The sequence below is a fragment of the Jaculus jaculus genome, chromosome 8 (genome assembly GCF_020740685.1).
Source record: "Jaculus jaculus isolate mJacJac1 chromosome 8, mJacJac1.mat.Y.cur, whole genome shotgun sequence".
Taxonomy (NCBI): domain Eukaryota; kingdom Metazoa; phylum Chordata; class Mammalia; order Rodentia; family Dipodidae; genus Jaculus; species Jaculus jaculus.
The window spans coordinates 135,682,796-135,704,588 of record NC_059109.1 but is presented as its reverse complement, the minus strand read 5'-3'; the positions used below and the strand labels follow the sequence as shown (position 1 = coordinate 135,704,588).

General features: G+C 46.7%; 1 protein-coding gene across 1 annotated transcript in view; it reads left to right on the top strand.

Moving 5' to 3' along the window:
* Ctcfl (CCCTC-binding factor like) overlaps nucleotides 1–21,793 on the top strand; it is a 38,927-nt gene that overhangs the window by 3,806 nt on the left and 13,328 nt on the right. The window contains exons 3-7 of the mRNA XM_045157073.1: nucleotides 5,079–5,249; nucleotides 6,531–6,664; nucleotides 10,365–10,485; nucleotides 11,514–11,663; nucleotides 14,980–15,140. Coding sequence (XP_045013008.1) covers nucleotides 5,079–5,249; nucleotides 6,531–6,664; nucleotides 10,365–10,485; nucleotides 11,514–11,663; nucleotides 14,980–15,140 — 737 coding nt within the window. The remainder of the gene's footprint in view (nucleotides 1–5,078; nucleotides 5,250–6,530; nucleotides 6,665–10,364; nucleotides 10,486–11,513; nucleotides 11,664–14,979; nucleotides 15,141–21,793) is intronic.

Here is a 21,793-nt window from a genome sequence, read left to right as displayed (position 1 = left end):
TTACACCCCACATACACACTCATTCCTGATTCCCAGCTCACTTTCAGGGTTTTAGAATATTTGCATAAGTATTTAGTATATATATTATATGTAATATATCTAGTTTACATAGTGAGGATATCTATATTTAGTATATATATTTTAATTCGTTTATATTTTCATTTTTATTTTCTATTTATTTATTTGAGAGAGAGAGTATGAGTGTGCCAGGGCTTCCAGCCGCTGTAAATGAACTCCAGATACATGTACCACCTTGTGCATCTGGCTAACGTGGGTCCTGGGGAATTGACCCGAAGTTCTTTGGCTTTGCAGGCAAGCACTTTAACTGCCCAGCCATCTCTCCAGCCATATATTTAGTATATTTTTGTCACCCCTCAAAAGAATCCTCTGCCCTTCAGACCCCCCCCCCCAGCCTTTTCTTCTTCGATGATTCTACTACTATACTTCCTGTTGAGTAAGTATTGCCTCATTTACTTAATGTTTTCAGTTATTTTTAAGTTGCCCTTTGGCAGACATTTAACAATATAGTTTTGATTAAAGCCAGTTTATTTTCACTAGTGTTTTTTTTTCATGGTACTGAGTATTGAATGCAGGTACATGCTAGGCTCGATAGTATATTTTTAAAAAACACCTATTTCTGTATAATTTTCTTCCCCAACCCTTCTTGTTGTGACTATCACAAAATAGTCTTCATACAGTCTGTGCCCAGCAACATAGGTTTTTCTGCTTGGTACTGTCTTTTGAAGCAAATAGGAGAAAAGAGGACTTTCAAATAAAATGAAACTGATTTCATGCTTACCTGTGTAGTAACCTCCAGCAGTGTTCCTTACTTCCAGTGTCTCACTGGAAGTTTCTGACTAGGGTCCTTTCTGACCTGCCTGTAGGTGTCTCTCTAGCATGTTCTGTAGCACATGCTGACCAGTGTAGATTTTCTCAGCTTTTATCCAGGAACTTCAAAGGGTTTCTCCATTTTGGAAGGATAGTTTGGGCAAAAGTAGTGTTCTCATTTGACTTTTTTTTTTCTTTTAGCACTTTTAATATTGTATTCCAGTACATGCTGACTTCCATTGTTTCTGATAATAAGTCAGCTGCTGGTCTTACCAGCCAGATACACAAAGTGCTCCTCCATGCATTTGGGGTTCGTTTGCAACAGCTGGAGGCCCTGGTGCATCCATTCTCTCTGTCTCCCCTCCCTCTCTCCCTCCTTCCCTCCCTCTCTCTCTCTCTGCTCTTGCAAATGATTTTTTTTGTTTTGTTTTGTTTTTCAAGGTAGGGTCTCACTCTAGCTCAGGCTGATCTGGAATTCAATATGTAGTCTCAGGGTAGCCTCAAACGCATGGCAATCCTCCTACCTCTGCTTCCCGAGTGCTGGGATTAAAGGCGTGCACCACCATGCCCAGCTTAAATAAATATTTTTTTTAAATAAAAGCATTCCTATGGACTTGAGAGATGGTTCAGCAGTTAAAGAAGCATGCTTTTCAAAGCCTAATGGCCTGACTTTGATTCCCTAGGACCCACATAAAGCCAGATGCATTAAATGGTACATGCATCTGGAGTTTGTTTGCAGTGATAAGAGGCCCTAGGGCACCCATTCTCCCTCTCCTTCCTTGCAACCTTCTCCCCTCTCTCCATGCAAATAAATAATAAAATTTAAAATAAATTATTTTCTGTGTCCAATATCTGGACTTCTTCAGGTGTAGTTTCTCTTCATTTTTCTCTCTGGCACATTTGCTTGATTTAGGGAGGGCATTACTTGTAATTTGTATACATACATACATATATATATATATATATATATATATATATATAATATTATATGTATATATATATATAAATATATATAATATACATATGCTATATATTTCTGCTGAAAACTGGATGTTTAGAGTCTCACAGTAGGCAGCTCTGAAACTCTGTAAATAAAATTCTTCCCCCAGGGTGGATTGTTGCTACCTGCTATGTATTAATCAGCTTTTTTGGACTAACTTTATAAACTGTAGTCACTGTTTTTGGTGGCAACTAAAATCTCTGCTAATTTCCTTCCAACATCTGAAACCAGTGTTTGTTGGATCTGGTCTCCCAGTGCCCATGCATGAAACTGACATCTCTTTCACCTTTATTTCCTGCCTCGTCAGAGCCTACAGGTCAGAGATGAGAGCTTAGAGCCTTCTCAGCCCAGTCCTACACCCTGGGCATACACAGGGCCTCTCGACTCCAGGCACATGGGAAGCTCTTCATGACCTCTGTTCTCGAGGCTCATCTTCCTTGGCACGCTCTGCAGAGTGCATTGCAGTCGGTATTTCGTTTCCTGTCGCGTAGACAAATCTCCCAGCCAGCGCCGACCTACCCCACCCCAGGAAGCCACTTTAGCACTGAGTGAATTCCAAGCAAATAGGGCAAACCAGTTGACAAGGTTCTCTAGGAAGCTACCTTCCAGGTCAAAATAAATATCATCTTTTGTGATTGATGTCCATCCTCTCTTGGGTACTGGTATGATGCATTCAGACTTTTTTTTTTTTTTTTTTTTTTTTGTATTTCAAGGTAGGGTCCAGCCCAGGCTGACTTGTAATTAACAATGTAGTCTCTGGCTGGCCTCACACTCACAGTGATCCTCCTACCTTGGCCTCCAGAGTGCTGAGATTAAAGGTGTGTGCCACCATGCTGCTTGACTACACTTAGATTTTATTGTTGTTGCTTGGGGATTTTTTGTTTTTGTTTTTCAAGGTAGGGTCTCACTTATTAGCCCAGGCTGACCTGGAACTCACTATGTAGTCCCAGGGTGGCCTCAAACTCAAAGCGATCCTCCTGCCTCTCTGTCTCCAAATGCAGAGATTAAGGTGTGAGCCATTGGTCTCAGCTCACATTATTAAGATTTTTTTTTTCTGTTTTGGTTTTTCGAGGTAGAGTCTCACTCTGGCCCAGGCTGACCTGGAATTCACTATGTAGTCTCAGGGTGGCCTTGAACTCACGGCAATCCTTCAACCTCTGGCTCCCAAGTGCTGAGATTAAAGGTGTATGCCACCACGCCTGGCATATTCAGATTTTTTTAAAGACTTATTTATTTTTATTTATTTGAGGGAGGGGGGAGAGAGAGAGTAAGAATGGGCGCGCCAGGCCCTCTAGCCACTACAAACAAACTCCAGACTCATGCGCCACCACATGCATCTGGCTTAGGTGGGACCTGGAGAATCTAACCTGGATCCTTAGGCTTTGCAGGCATGCGTCTTAACCGCTAAACCATTCCTCCAGCCCAGATTTTTTAAATTTAATGAGGTGTTCGTTGTGTGTGTGTCAGTGTGTGCATGCACGTGTGTGGGTGCATACATGCCGTTGTGCACATGCGTAGGTCAGAGGACAACTTAGAGGTAGGTATCAGGGCTCCACCTTCTGAGACAGGGTCTCTTGCTGCCATAACCACAAGCTTCAGATTGCATCTGGCTTTATGTGAGTACTAGGGAGTTAGAACCCAGGCTGTCAGGCTTTACAAGCAAGTGCCTTTAACCACTGACCTAGCTCCCCAGCCCACACTGAGATTTTTACTTTCAAGACGAAACTAGGGAGTGGAGATTGGGACCAAACTGCACTACAGTTATACAAGATCTCTTATTCCTGAGAATTAGGAGATTTTACTAAGCCTTCTGGTTGCTACAAATCTTTGATCATTTCTAATGTCCTGAAGTGTGTTTTTAAATATTTATTTGTTTATTTGAGAGAGAGAGAGGAAGAGAGAAGAGAGAATGGGCATACCAGGGCCTCAGCCACTGTAAATGAACTCCAGGCACCTGCGTCCCCTTGTGTATTTGGGCTTATGTGGGTCCTGGGGAATCGAACCGGGGTCCTTAGGCTTCGCAGACAAACGCCTTAACCGCTAAGCCATTTACCCAGCCCGAATGTCCTGAGGTTTTGATTGGTAGCTTCTGCTAGAGTTTGCATTGCTTGACTGGAGGGTGGCACTCCGGCTCTGATGTGCAGCACAGTGCGGTTGGTGCTGGCTTGTACATTGGCATCTACTGATTCACTCGGAACTTGAATTTTTAGTGTTTTCTGTGGGAATTCTTCAAAGTTTGGGGCAAAAGCAGGCTCTTGGAGTGGTACTATGTATTGGTCTCCTGCCAGTCAGTGATGGTCAGAAACTGCCCCACACCAGATTTCCCCATGGACTTTGTTAGAAAATCTTAATTACTTGGTGCTGAATCCCTTCTTTTCAGCCTCTTCTCACCTTGTTCTGTACTGGCCAGATACTGGCCACTAGAACTTTCTGTGACATTGGCAGTGGTCAGTGTTTGTGCTGCCCACAGCAGCTACTTAGTTGAGATGTGGCTTACAACAACAGAAGGGACACAGTTTGGTTCTAATTGTCTTAGACCTGGATTTAAGTAGTCACGTGGCTGGTGACTATGATTTTAGATAGAACCATCTAGACAGTGACCTCCAGGTCTCCTGGCTGAGGTGGAAAATGCCAGGAAGAGGAAGGGACTAGATATCTTCAGGGCCCATCTTGATAGGAGATTCACTTCTTAGGCCCCTGTTTTGCTCAGTCACTTTTTCTCCTGTCCCCTTTGATCTAGTGGCATTCTAAGTGTTGCACCTTTCATACCACCACATGGGCTGGGAACCTGAATCACCATGTGGCCATAAACAGAAGCTGTCGGGTAATGAGCGTCCATTGCTCTTTATCCAGGAACACAGTGTCTTGAGTGGCTCAGACCAGTTCATAGTGGTAAGCAGTGTGTTGGTGATTAATTCAGCCTGTGAGGCTTGGTGGGGCTGTGCAGAGCTTTTCTCAGATAAGCTTCCCCTTACAGGAAGCATTAAAAAAGAAATTTTAGAGACACAGGTAGAGACAAAAGGAGAGAATTGCTGTGCCAGTGCCTCAGCCACTATAATTGAGCTCCAGACACTAATGCCACCTAATGAGCATGTCAACCTTGTGCATGCCTCATCTTGTGCATCTGACTAACGTAGGATCTGGAGAGTTGAATGTGGGTCCTTAGGCTTCGCAGGCAAGTGCCTTAACTGGTAAGCCATCTCTCCAGCCCACAGATGCTTTCAACGGTGCATTCTGTGTCATCCCATAGGAACAAAGCAAACCTTCAGCTGTGATGTCTGCCAGTTCACCTCATCCAAGTCCTCCAGATACAAGCGTCACATGAGAACTCACACCAATGAGAGGCCTCACCTGTGTCACCTGTGCCTGAAGGGTTTCCGCACTGTCACACTTCTGCGGAACCACATCAACACCCACACAGGTGAGGTGCTTTCCCGGAGCATGTCCCTAGGCCCAGTAAGAATGGAGAGCCGCCTGCTTCCACATTAAGACACTTGGTCCCCTCACCTGAGGCCTCACTCAATCTCTGTGGTGTCAGTAACTGATGACCAGCCACAGTCTGCCACTGGAAGAGAACTTGCCTAGCATGTACAAGGTGAAGATGAGGATTTTTCCTCACCACTGCAAAACTAAAGGAAAATCTCAGAAATAAACAAAACATAAGTTTGAATGACTCTTAGTTCAGTTTGTTCTATGAATTATTCTTCTATCAATTGTTTTTTGTAGTTGATCTCATATCACGTGTTAACCGGTAGGTGTGGTTGCTGATGTTACTTGTAGGTTCTCTATGGTTGTGGTTGTGATCCTGCAGGGATCAAGCCTGCTAGGCAAGTACTCCGCCACTGGGCTAGAAGAACCCCAGCACCTCTCTTACTTTTTATTTTGGAACATGGTTTCACTAACTTGTCCAGGCTGGCCTTAAACTCACTCAGGAGCCCAGGCTGGCCTCAAGCTTTCCATCCTCCTGCCCAGCCTCCCACGGATCTGGAATGACAGGCCTGGTTTACTGTCTGTCTGTCTCTTATTGTTAATTCTTGTTTTGATCTCTGATTTATTAATTAAACCTTATCATAAGTATATGTGAGTAGGGAAAACAGGATCTGCCTTGGGTCTGGCATTCTGTGCTGCTGCAGGCTTCTGAGGTGCATCTGGAGCCTCCCTCCAAGGATGGGGGGACGATTGTCACATGGTGTTTTATACTTACATAATTTTGTCTTTTCCTTGTTTGCTTTTTGGATTTTTCTTTTTGAGGTAAGGTCTCATTCTAGCCCAGGCTGACCTGGAATTCACTATGTAATCTCAGGGTGGCCTTGAACTCTCGGTGATCCTCCTACCTCTGCCTCCCGAGTGCTGGGATTAAAGGTGTGTGCCACCACACCTGTCTGGTTTTTGTTTTTAAAACAAGGTTTTACTGTGTAGCTATGGCTGACCTCTTGGCTCCCAGTCTTTCTGCCTTAGCCTCCTGAGTGCTGGGTGACAAGCCTGCCATACCACTCCCGGCTTCATTTTACTCTTTTTTCCCCTTGAATTTCAATTAACAGCATTGACTGTTACAAAGAGTTCTCTCACATGCACCTGTGGTATTTATAGTTCAGAGAACTTCTTCATTTTTGAAACCTTTTCAGACTGAGTGTGATTTTAAAGCTATAAAGTTTTGAAAACTTTTTTTAAAGTGTCAACTGTGTGATTTTTTTTTTTTCAGGAACCAGGCCCAACAAGTGTAGGGACTGTCACATGGCATTTGTCACCAGCGGAGAACTTGTCCGGCACAAGCGTTACAAGCACACGCATGAGAAGCCCTTCAGATGCTCCATGTGCAAGTATGCCAGTGTGGAGGTAAGTCCCTGCACCCTTGCAAGATCTCACCACGTAACACGAAGTCCTTCCTGGGACACTTGTCACACAGTGGGTTTTACTAAAGCTGTGACTCTTGCAGCATCTGGGCTGGAAGTAACAGACTCATTTTCTAAATTCAAAATAGAAAACAAGCTGAGCATGATACCTCACACCTATAATCCCACCTCTCAGGAGGCTGAGGCAGGGGGTTGCTGCAAGTGCGAGGCTCAGCAGGGCTACATAATAATGCCTGTCACAAAGGCCAGATGAATAGGTGCTGCGAAGATGGCTGCTGGGTAACAGCATGTGCTACACACGCGTGAGGAGCTGAGCGTGAGCCCAGCATCAAGTGAAACACCGGCGGCGGATGTGCGCGCCTGCAACGCCATTGCGGACGGGAATGGAGACAGGAGCGTCTCTAGGGCTTGCTGCTCAACCGGGCTGACTGACAAACAGCAAGTTCAGGTTCAGCTAGTGACTGTCTCAGGGAGATAAGGTAGAAGAGCTATGGAGGACACATGACATCATCCTCAGGACTGCACATGACGTCTTCCTCAGGACTCCACATGCATGTGTATGGGGTGGATGCATTTGCATATGCATGTGCACACATACACGCACACACCAGAAACAATCCAAGGGCTGGGCGTGGTGGCACACTTCTTTAATCCCAGCACTCGGAAGCAGAGGCAGGAGGATCGCTGTGAATTCAAGGCCAGCCTGAGACTCTAGAGAGCAAATTCCAGGTTAGCCTGGGCTTGAGTGAGACCCTATCTTGCAAAACCAAATAAATAAATAAATAAATAAAAGAACCCAAGGAAGAGGAAGAAGAACTAAGTAAGAAAACTGGATTTAGTTTCCTTGGTGACTCATCAGTGAAAGCAGGACTGAGCGGCGTACAGCTCACGGTCAAGGAGTCTCCCTCCATATGTCATGTCACACTCAGGGTCACAGAGTCCAAGTGCACTTGGTCTAACGTGGATCTAATCTGAATGCGGGCTGAAACTTTGAACTTACCCCAGCACCGCCGGCCAGAAGCAACGCAATGAGCTTGAAGCCGTAAACACAGCCACTCTGCCTCCTGAGAGATCCTGTTGGGCCTGGTTATGTCTGTTTAGTGCTGAGGATAGAACCCAGAATCTTACACGCTCTACCACTGACCCTCACCCCCAGCCCTCTCTTTACTTTCCATTTTGAGGCGGTTGTACTAAATTACCCAGGCTGCCCTTGAACTTTCTCTCTAGCCCAGGCTAGCCTTGAACTTTTTAAAATAATTTTTTTTAATTTTATTTATTTATTTTGAAGCAGAGAGGGGGGAGAGAAAGAGAATGGGCACATCAGGGCCTCCGGCCTCTGCAAATGAACTCCAGATGCATGTGCCACTGTGCATCTGGTTTTGTGTTGGTTCTGGGGTCATTAGGCTTTGCAGGCAAGTGCCTTAGCTGCTGAGCTCCAGCCCCTCGCCTTGAAATTTTACTTCTCCTGCCTCAGCCTCCTGAGTAGCTTGGATGACAGGCCTCTGTCTCCAGGCCTGGCTTTTCAGCCAGGTTACTTGACTTCTCCCATCCAGCAGGAGTATCAGACTTCCCAATAAAACAGAGGCATGTCATGAATTCTTTTTTATTATTATATATTTACTTATTTAAGGGGGGTTAGAATGGGCATGCAGGACCTCTAGCCACTCCAGACGCATGCAACACCTGTGTATCTGGCTTGTGTGGGTAGGAACTGGGCCATCGAACCTGGGTCCTTGGGCTTCCCAGGCAAGCACCTTAACCACTGCGACATCTCTCCAGCCCAATCACGACTTCTTTTTGAGGTCGGTTTTGTAGCAGTCCATTTTCAAAGGTTCCTCTGTGTGAGAGGAGGCCTGTGGGGTCCTGGTTGCAAGTCCAGAAAAGGGATAAATAAAGACCTCAAATAGAAACTAAGCAAAAGTGGATGGTGAAAGTCTAGCTGTAGACGTGATGCAACCGTGTTTCATAAATTAGATTTCACACACAAGCTCAGAATCTCGTTCCAGAAACTTTTTGGTCATGGCTATTTTTAAAGGACTATTTCTCATCTGAGGGAAAGGTTGTGGCAGTTAGACGAGGACACGAGAAGTTTTAGACAATAAAGCACACTGAGGAGCCTCAGCCAGAAAGGCACTTGCTGTTGGTGGCTGGCCACTTCCCACTTGGGCTAGAGTGAGACCGTACCTTGAAAAAACAAAAAGTATGCAGGCTTGGAGACCATGCCCTATGGCAGAATGACTATGAAGCCCAAGGACGGTCCTTTGGGGTACTGGTCCCTCTGCTGCCATGGGGCCCCTGGTGTGAGCGGGTTTAGTCTTGCCTGCTGAACAGTGTTGAGACAGGGTGACAGGCCCTTCCAAGGGAGCCAGCAGGAGCAAAAGAGGCACCATTCTCAAGCTTCCATGCCACAGCATGCACCCACTTCCTCAGAGAGCCGATGTGGGGACCTTAACATTGTGCCTTGACAGTTCACATCTTCCCTCACCAAAACCTCCCGTGCTGTAATGTTAAAAATGTTTTGCATGTGTACGTATGCGGTGTACATCCGAAAGCCAGAGGTTGATGTCAGATACCATGCTCAGTGACTCTCCTCTTCACTTTTCTTCAGAGCTGGGAGATTCAGCAAGTCTGCTTGTCCCAGTGATCCTCTATTCCCCATCCAGTGCCCACCTGGCACTTCTGTGGGTACTGGGGCTTTGAACCACAGGCATCATGCTTGCATGGCAAGTGCGTTATCCACTGAGCTGGCTCCCCAGCCAAAAAATTCTTTTGGCTTTGATCCCTACAAATATTGCCCATGAAGCCTAAGGATCCAGGTTCCATTCTCCAGGTCCCATATAAGCCAGATGCACATGGTAGCACATGTGCCTGGAGTTCATTTCAGTGGCTAGAGGCCCTGGTGAGCCCATTCTCTCTCTCTGTTCCTCTCTCTAATAAGTAAATATGAATAAAAATTTAAATTTAAATAAAAAAATAAAAATTGTGTGCTAGGCGTGATGATGCACACTCTTAAGCCCAGCAGTGGGGAGGCAGAGTTAAGAGGATTGCTGTGAGTTTAAGGCCACCCTGAGATTACATAGTGAATTCCAACCTGGGCTAGAGTGAGACCTTTTTAAAAAAGTCTCTGCTAAGTTGCCCAGTTTGGGTGTCTGACTTTTCATTCTAAACCTTCCTCTCTTCCTGAATGTTCTTCAGACCTAAGTGTGCTTCCCACACACCAAGGAAGACACATTCTCTCTTCCTGAGGTGGTCAGCAGCACAGTGTGGGCTCCTGCTCCCCCAGCCCAGGCGTGACTGACCACTCTGCATCCTGGGACATGTGGCAAGGGCCTGCAGTGAGGAGTATGGCCCGAGAGTCACTCTAGAGCCAGAAAGGTCCCACGCGTGAATGAACGGCCTCACACTGCTTGTTATTTAATAGCCTGCAGTATATAGTTAATCAAATTTGAATTTATTTTCATCCATTTTAAATTTCTTTTTATTGTTTTGTTTTGTTTTTTAAGACATAACATTACTTTGTAGCCAGGTTGGCCTTGAATTCTCAGCAATCCCCCTGCCTCAGCTTCAAAGTGCTGGCATTCCAGACGTGAGCCACGGCCGTGGCTCTGTCCATACCTCTTCTGTTGAGCCCACTGTCAAAGCCCTCTTGGGCTCCTACTGAATGACTCTCTTCACGCACGCAGGCCAGCAAGCTGAGGCGCCACATGCGCTCACACACGGGTGAGCGCCCCTTCCAGTGCAGCCTCTGCAGCCACGCCAGCAAGGACGCCTACAAGCTGAAGCGCCACATGCGGACCCACTCAGGTGAGCGCCCCGCCCCATGGTGGGCACAGCGCTGCCACTGGCTGTGGCAGCATCAGAGCCCACTCTCCAGGCAGAGTCAGGAGTGTAACCCTGTCCAAGACTTTTAAATATATATATTTATTTATTGGAGGGGGCCAGAGAATGAGTGCGCCAGGGCCTGTGGCCACAGTGCAGACAAACTCCAGACACATTCGCCACCTTGTGCCTCTGGCTTACGTGGATCCTGGGGAATCAAAGCTGGGTCCTTAGGCTTCATAGGTAATTGCCTGAACTGTTAACCCATGTCATCAGCCCTGTTCCAGCCTTCTTAACACGGGGTTTGATCCATAATGTTGTGATTATAAGCAGTCATGGAGACACAGTACTACATGACCACCCCTGGAGACCCACCAATGCAGAAAGCATTGCCCTCTCAGCTTTTCAGGGTGCCTGTTTGTTTTTGCAGTCCTGCAGACTGAACCCCAACTTGAGCTGCTAAGCCTGGGCTCTCCTACTGAGTCCTATCCCTAGCCCCGTCTTGCTGCATTTTACTTTGAGACAGGGTTTTGCTAAGTTGCCCAGGCTGCTCTTGAGCTCAGCCTGTAACACAAGCAGGCCTTGAACTTGCTCTCAAGGAGCTTAGAGAACAGGCCTGCACCTGGTACAGCTGGTTTTGGGGGGTTTTAAGAGTTCACTCCTCAATGTATCCTCCACTGTTACATAGCAGAGCATCACAGCATCGGGTACAGACTTGCATGGTGAGCTTGGCTTGCTGTGTGAAGAATGTGTGTACATCTGTTCTCTGTGTGCCCCAAGCTTGAGAACTTGTACCTTCCTGAGCTGATGAGGGGTGTCAGGGAGTGTCTGTGCTGTGTCTTGACCCCGTGGGCACTGCTGTGCTTGCCATCATGTTGTCTGCCAACAGGACTGAGACCTCTGAGGAAGGGGTTGCTACGGGTAAAGCCCCCAGCACAGGTGGTGTCCTTTGAGGAAGACTGGGGCTAAAGGGAAGCCACATTCTAGAGTGTCCTTTGTCATCCATGTCATAGGTGAGAAGCCCTACGAGTGCACCATCTGCCACGTCCGGTTCAGCCAGAGTGGGACCATGAAAACACATGTCCTTCAGAAACACTGCGAGAATGTGCCCAAACACCAGTGTCCCCACTGTGCCATCGTCATTAAAAGGAAGAGTGACCTGCGTGAGTGTCTCTTTGGCTAGTGTGGACCTGCCCTTTAGACTCCAATGCCTGCAAATCCACAGCACTGGTCTGGGTCTGTGAGGCAGCTCTCAGGGACTGACTGGGATCAGTTTTGTGTTTTGTTTTGTTTTGTTTTGTTTTGTTTTCCTGAGGATGGTTTTTCCAGTGGTCATGTGGCGCCATCTGGTGGTCAAGATGAGTAAGTGCAGCTCTGTGGCAGACAAGAGTCCTGGCCTGGACCTGTTTGTTCACATACATGTAAGATTTCCCAGACATGTGACTTCACAAGAATGCTAGTGGAGATGGTTTTATCCCATGTTCAGATTATTATCACAGATAAGCACCCTGAGTCTCAGAGACACAGTGACCTGCCAGGGTAGCATACCTAGGTATAACAAGGTGGCTGGGTTGTAAGTTTCACTCTACCCATGTTCCCTCCAGCACCTCCGCGGGCCTATGTACACTCTGCTGGGAGCTGAGGGTACAGAGTGAGAACCAAGCCATGGATCTCCCTCAGGAACAGGAGGAGGCACTGTGATGAAGTCCACTTTCTCTTGTGGTGAGCCCTTGTCATCCAGGAACACCACAGGAGAGGAGGGGCTTGCTACAGAGGGCTCTGCGTGCACTTGGGAGCCTGCCATGAAGGGAGGGAAAGCTTCCGGAGCCCCGGCCCCTCACTACTTCTTTCTCTTTCTCCTTTCCCCACCCCACCCCCCTCATTCGAGTAGCCTAGGCTGACCTCAAATGTACTCTGTAGCCCCAGGGTGGTTTTGAACTCATGGTCATCCTCCTGCCTCAGCCATGTGAGTTCTGGGATAAAAAGCATGTGCCACCACACCTGTTGTTTTTTTTTTTTTTTTTCTTTTCTCTCTTTTTCTCTTTCCTAAACATTTGGAATTGTGGTAGACACTAAAATATGTTAACAAATCTTAGAGATGACACCCAGGGTTGTCCTCTGTCCCACATATGCACATTTACACACGGGTACCCACACATATATGCAGTTGTTGTTGTTTTTGAGGTAGGGTCTCACTAGCCCAGGCTGACCTGGAATTCACTCTGTACTCTCAGGGCGGCCTCGAACTCATAGCAATCCTCCTACCTCCGCCTCCTCAGTGCTGGGATTAAAGGTGTGTGCCACCATACTTGGCTTCACCCACACATATGGTAACACCACTGCACACTACACACAAAAAATGTGCTAGCAAAACTAAAAATCCATTTTCCCTGAGAGATCTTGGAAATATTTCTAAAGTTGTAAAGGTGTTTGACAGATCTTAGCTTCTTGTTCTTTCATCTGGAATATTCTGTCAGTGTTGCCATGGTTGGGTTGCCAGAACATCACAAAACATAGCCCAGTGGGACTTGGTAGGACACAAGACCAGGAGCCAGTTGCCAAAAGAGGACATGGGTGGTGTGTGGTGGTACACACCTTTAATCCCAGCACTTGGGAGGCACAGGTAGGAGGATCACCATGAATCTGAGGCCACCCTGAGACTACAGAGTGAATTCCAGTCAACCTACACCACAGTGAAACCCTACCTCAAAAAAGAAAGGAAGGAATGGCATGGGATTGTGTGCTGGGGTGACACTCTGAAGCCTCTGTAGGAGCCATGTCAAGATGCTGGTTTTCCTCCCTGTGAGAATCCTTGATCTGGAGGTGTCCACGTGGGAATACATCACACACCTACCAGACCTGGCATTTAGTTGAGGGAAGTGTATCTTAGAGTGCCCAGTCCAGCAGGGTGGACCTCTCTCAGGTCAGCAGGACATTGCTTGTGTCCTTGTTACGTTAACCTCCTCGGGGGCTGAGAAAAATGACAGTTGGTAACGTTCTTGCCTTGCAGGCAGGAGAACCCATGTTCAGACCCCAGCACCCAAGCCATTCCAGTACAGGGAGGAGACAAGGAGAATCCCTGGGGGCTACTGGCTGGCTAGTCTAGCCAAGTCAGTGAGCTCCAGACTCAGCAAGGGACTCTTATCAAAAAGTAAGATCCAGGGTCTGGAAAGATGACTTAGCAATTAAGGTGCTTGCCTGCAAAGCCTAAGGATCCAGGTTCAATTTACCATGTAAGCCAGATACACAAAGTGGCACATACATCTGGAGTGAGTTAGTACTGTGACTAGAGGCCCTGATGTGCCAATTCTCTCTCCCTCTCTCTCTCTCTCATCATTAAAAAAAAAAGGTCCAGCGGGCGTGGTGGCTCACACCTTTAACCAGTGGCAGAGTTAGGAGGATCACCATGAGTTTGAGGCCACCCTGAGACTACATAGTGAATTCCAGGCCACCCTGAACTAGAGTGAAACCCTACCTCGAGAAACCAAAAAAAGGGTTAGAGAGATGGCTTAGCAGTTAAGGTGCTTTCCTGCAAAGCCTGAGGACCCAGGTTCAATTCTCCAGGTCCCACATAAACCAGATGTACATGATGGTACATGCATCTGGAGTTCACTTGCAGTGGCTAGAGGCCCTGGTGTGCCCATTCTCTCTCTGTCTCTCTCTCTCTAAATCAAATAAATCTTCAGCCAGGTGTGGTGGCACACACCTTTAATCCCAGCACTCAGGAGGCAAAAGTAGGAGGATCGCTGTGAGTTCAGGGCTACCCAGAGACTACATAGTGAACTCCAGGTCAGCCTGGACAAGAGAGAGATGCTACCTCAAAAAACTAAAACAAAAAATACTCTTAAAAAAAAAAAAAAAACAGGTCCAGCTGGGCACGATGGTTCACACCTTTAATCCTAGCACTCAGGAGGTAGGAGGATCACAGTGAGTTTGAGGCCAGCCTGGCACTACAGACTGAGTGTTGGATCAGCCTGGGCTAGGGTGAGACCCTACTTTGAAAAACAAAAATAAGATCTGCAACAATTGAGGAAGCTACCAAACAGTGACCTATGGCCTCCTTATGCGTGCGCGCGCTTGTACACACAATGGCTTCCCCATACACGTACATACAAACATGTACACAAACCCTCATTGTTAGCCTGAACTTGGACCATGCTAAGGTTCTCAGAATACACTTTGGGGCTGGCATGACCATCCTGTAGCCTTCAGCCCCGTATTTATGGAGTGTGGACTAAGGTCTCAGCCATCTGTTCCTTGACAGCAGTGGTGCTCAGCCAGGTACACTTGTGCCCTAGGGGACACTCGCCTGTGCTTGGAGACTCTTTGCAGTCCCTGAGGGGGTGTTGCAGAGCACCTGCTGTGCATCCCACCCATGAAGGCTCCAGAAACTCGTACCACAGGTGGGATACCCAGATGTAGCTTGAACCTGGCCCAACAGGAGCAAGTCTTCAGCACTGTCCCCTGCCACCCTTCCAGGCGTCCACCTGCACAATATGCACACCTACACCGCCAAGGAGCTGAAGTGCCGCTACTGTGACGCCGTCTTCCATGAGCGCTGTGCCTTCATTCAGCACCAGAAGTCCCATAAGAACGAGAAGAAGTTCAGATGTGAACAGTGTGACTACACCTGCAGGAAGGTATGGTGCTTGAGTGGGTTGGGGAAGTACAGGAGGTGGTGTTGCCAGTAGAAAGGAGGCTAGAGAGGGGTCCTCCTGTTAGAAACCATGAAAGTCTCAGGCTTGACCAGAGCAGCTCCAGGCTCGCTGCTGGAAGCCACAGTGTTCAAAGGCCCACAAGGACTTTGAAACCAGTCAAGGTCACCTCAGCCTGGCCCTCATTACAGTGATGCCAAGGTGACCTTTGCCCTTCTCGGAGCACATCTGGTGTCGGAGCAGATGTGTGCCTTGACCCATTGGCTGTGGCCAAGGTCTTCCCACCAGGAAGCAGAAACAAAGAGCCACGCTGCTCAAGGACGTCTTCTGTAAATGGTAAAAGTTTCCACCCTCACTAAGTCCTGAGCCAACAAACCTTCTCTTTAGTATTCTGTGAGACATGAACTGAGGAGATGGCTCAGTGGGTAAAAAGTTTGCCATGCAAGCAGTGGGTACCTGAGTTCACATCCCAAGAAGCCAAATGTAATGGTGCATGCCTGCAATGCCAGCTGCTGAGGAGGCCAAGGTAAGAGGATCCCTGAGGAATTGTGGGCAGCCAGTCTCACTGAATTAGTGCACTCCATATTCAGCAAGATACCCTGTATCAAAGAGAAAGTGGGAGAGAGACCAGGTGACATACCTGATGTCCTCTAGTCTACACACACACACACACACACACACACACACACTGCTGTGAGATGAGATGGAAGCTTCATCAAGCACATCCTGCAGTCCTGGGGTTGTCAGGAGGAAAAGAACTTTGGATGGTTTGAGTTACCAGCTCAACTAGCCACTGCCCACAGACCACCATTTTCATGCGAGCAAGTACATGGGAGGCAAACTGTGCATGTGATTGTGGGAATTGGGAAGACATTTTCTTCACAAAATGAGTGGTGCCACCCACAGAAAGCATGTTATCACTGTTAGAATTTCATCTTTCAGAAGAAAATAAAGATTTTGGAAAATTTATAATCAGAGCTTTACAGCTCTCTAATCCTGAAAGAATTTTCTGAGGTGACTGGGATCATTTCAAGAAAGCCAGGCTTTAGGGGTTGGAGAGATGACTCAAAGGTTAAAGGTACTTGCTTTTACAGCCTGACCATTCAGGGAGGAAGGAAGAGAATTACGTTTATTATCTATGATTATGGAAGTTGTCAATTAAAAAAAAAAAAGATGGGGGGCTAGAAGGGTGACTTAGGAGTTAAGGCATTTGCCTGCAAAGCCAAAGGACCCAGGTTTGATTCCTCAGGACCCACATTAGCCAAATGCACAAGTGGGTGCGCTCGTCTGGAGTTCATTTGCAGTGGCTGAAGGCCCTGGCACACCCATATTCTCTCTCTTTCCCCCCTTTCTCTTTCAAATAAGTATATTTAAATTAAATGTAAGTGGGGGGGAGGAGGGTATTACCATGGGATATTTTTTATAATCATGGAAAATGTTAATAAAAATTGTTTTAAAAAATTAAATGTTATTTAAAAGATAGTGAATGGTTTTGTATGCCCCAAGTACTACAGCCACAATTGAAAACTAATTTTTAAGGCAGACACTCAGTTTTTCTTTGTTTTGCTCTTTAAAAATAGACATGTGGGGCTGGAGGGATGGCTTAGTGGTTAAGGCATTTGCCTGCAAAGCCAAAGGACCCAGGTTCAATTCTCCAGGACCCACGTTAGCCCAATACACAAGGGGGCACAAGCGTCTGGAGTTCGTTTATAGTGGCTGGGGCCTCTGGCGCACCCAATCTCTCTCTCCTTACCTCCCTCCACCCCCTCCCTTTCTCTGATAAAAAAAAAAAAAAAATATATATATATATATATATATATATATATATATATATATATATATATATATATAAATAGACATGCAAGCAGGCTTGGTGGAGCACACCTTTGATCCCAGCACTTGGGGGAAGCAGAGGTAGGAGGATCACTGTGAGTTGAAGGCCACCCTGAGATTACATAGTGAATGCTAGCTCAGGGCCAGCCTCAGCTAGAGTGAAATCCTACCTCAAAAAAAAGGGGGGGGTCTGGAGAGAGGGCTCAGGAGTTAGGCATTTGCCTGCAAAGTCTAACATCTGAGGTTCAGTTCCCCAGTACCTATGTAAAGCCAGATGCATAAAGTGGCACATGCAGCTAGAGTTCATTTGCAGTAGAGGCCCTGGCACACCCATTCTCTCTGTCACTCTTCTTTCTATCTCTCTCTGCTTTCAAATAAATAGACTTGCAGGAGCTGGAATAATGGCTCAGTGGTTAAAGGCACTTGCTTGCAAAGCCTGATGGCCTGGGCTCAATTCCCACATAAAGCCAGATGCACAAAGTGGTGCATATATCTGGAGTTCATTTGCAGTGGCACGAGGCCCTGACACACCCATTTTTCTCTCCCTACTCCCCCACCAGCAGCCTCCATGGTAGCCCTTGCACAGCCCTGGTATGTTCAGACATCCTTGGATCACCATGCAAACCACAGTCTATCTTGCAAATAAAAATAAAATACCAGTTTTAAAAATGACATCTTTTACATAAGTAAGTTAGGATGTTGTAGTAGACAGTCTCAGGCTGCTGAGATGAACTTCCAGACCAGGCACAGTTATGGAGGAAGGGATAGTTATTGAAGCTTACAGATCCAGGGGAAGTTCCATAAATGGCAGAAGAAGCTGGCCTGCCTTCACAGGCCCAGAGAGACCATCGCCAGCACAAGCAAGCACACTCCAGGAACCCCAGGCTGAGCTGGAGCACTCTGAGTATCTTCAGACTGGAATTCCAGCTCCTCATCTCACCTGAGGGCTGGAACCTAGGATCCACCCACAGCAATACCACCTCCAGGCAGGTGCTGCAGATGTAGATTACAGACTTTCATAAAATCCTGAATATATTGGGGGCCATTTATTTAAACTACCACATTCAGCCCCTGGTCCCCAATAGATTCATAACTATCTCACATTGTATATTGTCAAATTCAAAGGTCCCCCACAGTCTTTACCAACTTAAGATAGTTCCAAAGTCCTAAGTCTCATCTGAGATTTAAGATTGTCTCTTAGCTGTGATTCCTATAAAATCAAACAAGTTATATACTTTCAACACATAAAGGCCCAGAGTAAACATTTCCAACTGCTAAAAGGCATAGCAAGGAAAGACTGGAACAATGCAAACTCTGTAAACACCAAGCACTCATCAAACACCTCCAGTTCAAGTTCGATGTAACTAGTGACTGACAGTCTCTGGATTTTCCAGTTCTACCCCTCCAGCCTCCGTGGTAGCCCTTGCACAGTCCTGGTATATCCGAACATCCTTGGGTGTCCATGCAAACCACAGTGTATCTTTCAGTGGCTTTGCCAGCCTCTTTCTCAGGGTCATCAGGCCCTGCCTCATACTACATCTCAGCAGGGGCTCCTGGCATCATGTGTAATTCATGACCCACTCCATACATTTTTCATGCTTCTGAAGCCAATACCAGGTGTGTAGGACACAGCCGTATTCCTAATTCAGAGATGAAATAGATTGTAATCTACAAAAGCAGGTTCCTTCTTCAGTCAGCTCTTTACAAAACAATTTGCATGTCTACCATAGTCTTTGCACAGGTAATTTGGCCTTCTTCCTTCCAATTGCTAATGTTTTTGACAATAGCACCTTCCAGCCAGTTTCTGTGTTAGTAATTTTAACTTGCTTGAGATTTCCCAACTTAAAATCTTAAATCTCTCAGTCTGATATCTTTAGCCAAGCACATCAGTCTATTACAAATTTAACCTTGATCAAACTCTCTGGGCCAGGGCCACCAAATGCAGCCAGCCGTTATGCCAGTAGCCCAGTTCCAACAAGGTTTTCTGCAGTCTTTCTTTCCCTTAGAAAGCTTGTAAGCAAAGCCTGCAAGTTCATTTTTCTTTGTACTTAGCATTTTCAAACTCTCATCAGACTACTCCATAATACTTGGATCACCTCTCCAGAAGGCATCTTCAGTTGCAAGTAACAAGTCCATGCCCATTCCTCCAAAACAAAGTTCTAAAAGACCCAAATCGCTAGGCATGATAATGCATGACTTTAATCCCAGCACTTGAGAGACAGAGGTATAAGGGTCCGAAAATCACTGAAGAAAGACCCCGGACTCTAATAGTATGTAAAAGCAAAGAGCATTTATTCTGCAGAATCAGACAGTACGTGGGGGTCAACCATTCATACAAAATGGTGACCCTTAGAGGAGCCCACAGGCTCCTTTTAAGCACAGCTGCAGGAATTTTGGCGCGCTTAGTCTTTTCTAACGTGATTGGCTAATTTGAACAGTAACTGTACTTGTATTTCTTTGATTGGTCCTAAAGTTTTGGTGGGCTAGGTCTGGGGAAATTCCAGGCAGATTGGGTAACCCTTTATCATGATTGGCTAGGCAGGCAGCAATTACATTTGTACATCTTTGATTGGTTGGGGCGAAAGGCGCAAAAAGGACATGTCTGGGCATATTTGGACATGTCTCCAGGAATTGACGCAGCCCCTGGGCGGCTATCTTCTCCGCCACATGCAGGGTCTCTGTTGAGTAACAGCTCGCCCTTTCCCAGAAGTTTTGCCTGCCTCTCCGGGAAACTGAAACTTAGGCCTAGTTAGGGTAGCACCTTATTGAAGCTTGTCATGGCATCAGTTTGGTCCCTTCAGAGGCAAGTAGATTTCTGTGAGTTCAAGGCCACCCTGGGACTACATAGTGAATTCCATGTCAGCCTGGGCTAGAAAGTGAGACCCTACCTTAAAACACTAAAAAAAAAATGACCAAAATCCAGGTGGTCAGATGCACCTCACCCTACTCTTGGCAATAATTATGTACTTGACAGCTTCAGGCAGCTGAGATGAACTTCTAATCCAGGCTTACAGGCCCAGGGGACATTCTGTAATGGAAGAAGCAGCAGCCGCCCACTTTCACGGGTCCAAGCAGAGAGACCAGCATCATCAACGGCACAGGCCGACACACTGCAGGAACTTCAGGCAGAGCTACGGTACTCTGCCTGTCTTTAGTGTGGAATTCTAAATCCACCCCCACACCTGAGGGCTGGAACCTAGGATCCGCCCAGTGACACCTCCAGCCAGGTGGCTGCTGATGTAAATTACAAACTTCAGTAAAATCCTGAATATATTGGGGTCATCTATTTAAACTACCACAGATATAGTTTGTTGTTTTTTGCATTTTTTTATGAGAGCGAAAAGAGAACTGGAACACCAGGGCCTCTAGCCACTGCAGTCGCACTCCAGACGTGTGCACCACCACGTGCACATAGGTGACCTTGCACACTTGTCACCTTGTGTGTCTGGCTTACATGGGATCTGGAGAGTTGAACATGAGTCCTTAGGCTTCGCAAGCAAGTGCTTCAACCACTAAGGCATCTCCCCAGCCCTAGTTTGTTTTTTGTGGGTTGTTTTGTTTTGAGGGGGTTTGTTGTTGTTGTTGTTGTTTGGTTGTTTCTTTTGCACTAGCTTAGGCTGACCTGGAAAATTCACTATGTCATCTCAGGGTGGCCTCGAACCCACAGCCATCCTCCTACCTCTGCCTCCCAAAGTGCTGGGATTAAAGGTGTGCGCCACCACACCCGGCCCTAGTTTGTTATTTTTTAAAAAAATATTTTTTTATTTATTTGAGAGAGAGAAGGAGGCAGAGAGAGAGAGGGAGGGAGTAAAGGTCATTCCAGGGCCTCCAGCCACTGCAAACACTCCAAATGCATGTGCCCTCTTGTACATCTGGCTTATGTGGGTCCTGGAGAATCGAACCAGGATCCTAAATGCCTTAACTGCTAAGCCATCTCTCCAGCCCTTAGTTTGTTCTTTTTAAATGAGATAAGCTTTCGCTTAACTTTTCAAAATGTTTGTAAATTCCTGAGTTTGGATTTATCACATGGTGACTATTGGTGTGTCACTCACAAAAGCACTTTGATGTCTGTGGTAGTCTCTACTGCTGTAGCAGCCCCAAGGTGTCTTGGGACATGGTGACTGCTGGCCACCAAAGGTGCCACTCCATACATAGTGCTTCAAACTGAGATCAGCTAAGAGACTTTTTTTTTTTTTTTCTGACACAGACTCTTATATCCCAAGCTGGCCTTAATACATTCTTTGTAGTCAAGGACACCCTTGAGCTCTGACCCTGCTGCCTCCACCTCCACAGTGCTGGGGTTAGTGTGCCACCATGCCTGGTTCATGCAGTGCTGAGGACCAAGCCTAAAGATGTGTACACCCCAGCAAGCACTCTACCAACTGAGCTACATCCCCCACCTTTGAAAAAAAATTTTTTTTTGAGACAGAATCTCACAGCCTGGGTTGACCTCCAATTCACTGCATACCTATGGCTGACTGTTAACTCGTGATTATCCTGCCTCCACCTCCCAACTGCTAGGTTTACAAGTGTGCACCACCATGCCCAGCTTAGACAGTGTCTCAGTTTCCAGTTATCATGAGGCCACAGACCAGTGTGTTAGGTAAGCTTGGGAGGGTTTTCTGAAACATGGATGAGACTGGTAGGGAGGAGGGATGCAAGATGAGGAACTAAACCCTGTGAACTTGGGGAGCAGGAAGCAGCTGGGCATACTGCTGTGGCTGCAGCAGATGGGGGCTCTCAGCCCTGCTGCTGGAGAACTGCCCCAGGAGATATCATGGAAAGAAGGTGTCCCAGGACCTGAG